General features: G+C 51.4%; 1 protein-coding gene across 1 annotated transcript in view; it reads right to left on the bottom strand.

Moving 5' to 3' along the window:
* SDC2 (syndecan 2) overlaps nucleotides 1–754 on the bottom strand; it is a 134594-nt gene extending 133840 nt beyond the window's left edge. Inside the window, exon 1 of the mRNA XM_027849934.1 lies at nucleotides 96–754. Within this exon, the coding sequence (XP_027705735.1) occupies nucleotides 96–155 (60 nt within the window). The 5' untranslated portion in view covers nucleotides 156–754. The remainder of the gene's footprint in view (nucleotides 1–95) is intronic.
* Between the last annotated feature and the right edge of the window lie 424 nt (nucleotides 755–1178).

The following is a 1178-nucleotide window of genomic DNA, read 5'->3' as shown; positions in this document are numbered from 1 at the left end:
ACACACACACACACACACACACACACACACACACACACACACACACATCCCTCCACCACCATCAATCCCAACCTCTCCCATCTCTGCAAACTCACCGACTCCCCGGACACGCAGGCCACCAAGCCAAAGGTGAGCAGTATCCACACGCGCCGCATAATTCCCAGGGGACCAGCTGCTCCCAGTCAAGCGCGAACAACCCGGGGCGCCTCCGCCGCTCTCAACCCGGTAGGGAAGAAATGACAACCACCAGCCCCCCTTCTTCCCCGGTTCCCGACTCCTGCCTGTCCCAAAGCCGAAGAGTGCCGGGGTAGCAGCGGCAGCAGCAGCGGTGGCAGCGGGGGCTCCTGAGGGTTCAGCTTCCTCCTTTTTCTGCTCTCTCTCCTTCTTCTCCAGCTGCTACTGTCGCTGTTAGCTGCTGCCGCCGCTGCCTTGGCTACTGCTGCTTCTCACTTGTTGGTTTCAGGACTCCCAGAACAGATCCTGAGTCGTTCTGGGGCTTTTTATTTTTTCTTTTTCTGTGGTGGTTGTTTTCAGTTTCTCCAAGTACCCCCCCCCTTTGGTTTAGCTTTTTTTAATCAATAAATTAATAGTTATAATAATAATAATAACGTTAGAGCCAGAGTTTCGGGGGGTGGTAGTTAAGTAGGCGAGGAGCCTATTGAGCTGAAGCTCCCGGAATATCTGGAGAGAAGTGCGTCCTGGTCCCTGCTTGTTGCTGGTACAGCTGTGCTCCTCCTCCTCCACCCCCTCCTTCTCCTCCTCCTCTTTTACCCACCTCCCTCCCTCCCTCCCTCCCGGAGTCAGTCTCTCCTGGCTTCTCCGTGTGTCTGTGTGAGAGAAGTCAGCAGTGCGACTCCTAGTTAAAACCGAGGAGAAATTCCTGCAGGGTTGGTTACAACGCAGATTGGCAGCTTATCCCACCAGTGGAAGCAGCGGAGTGCCAGGTTGCAGCCCTCTGGTCTTCCCTTCCACAAACCAAAGCCACTTCATTTCTCTCCCTCTTCTCTTGTCTTTCTTCTCCAACTTCACTCCTAAAAAATGGGAAGAAAAGAAAAAAAACATCTGCCACCCAGCAAGGTGATGAGGAAAAGTGTTAAGCATATTTTGCTTTGAATTTGTGAGACTTTGACTAATATCAAAGAATGAACTTTAATTTTTTAATAAGATGATAATCCCTT

The sequence above is a fragment of the Vombatus ursinus genome, unplaced genomic scaffold (genome assembly GCF_900497805.2).
Source record: "Vombatus ursinus unplaced genomic scaffold, bare-nosed wombat genome assembly UNPS02008961.1, whole genome shotgun sequence".
In the NCBI taxonomy this organism is placed as follows: Eukaryota; Metazoa; Chordata; class Mammalia; order Diprotodontia; family Vombatidae; genus Vombatus; species Vombatus ursinus.
Note: the sequence above shows the minus strand (reverse complement) of the source record. Positions and strands in the feature narration are given on the sequence as shown.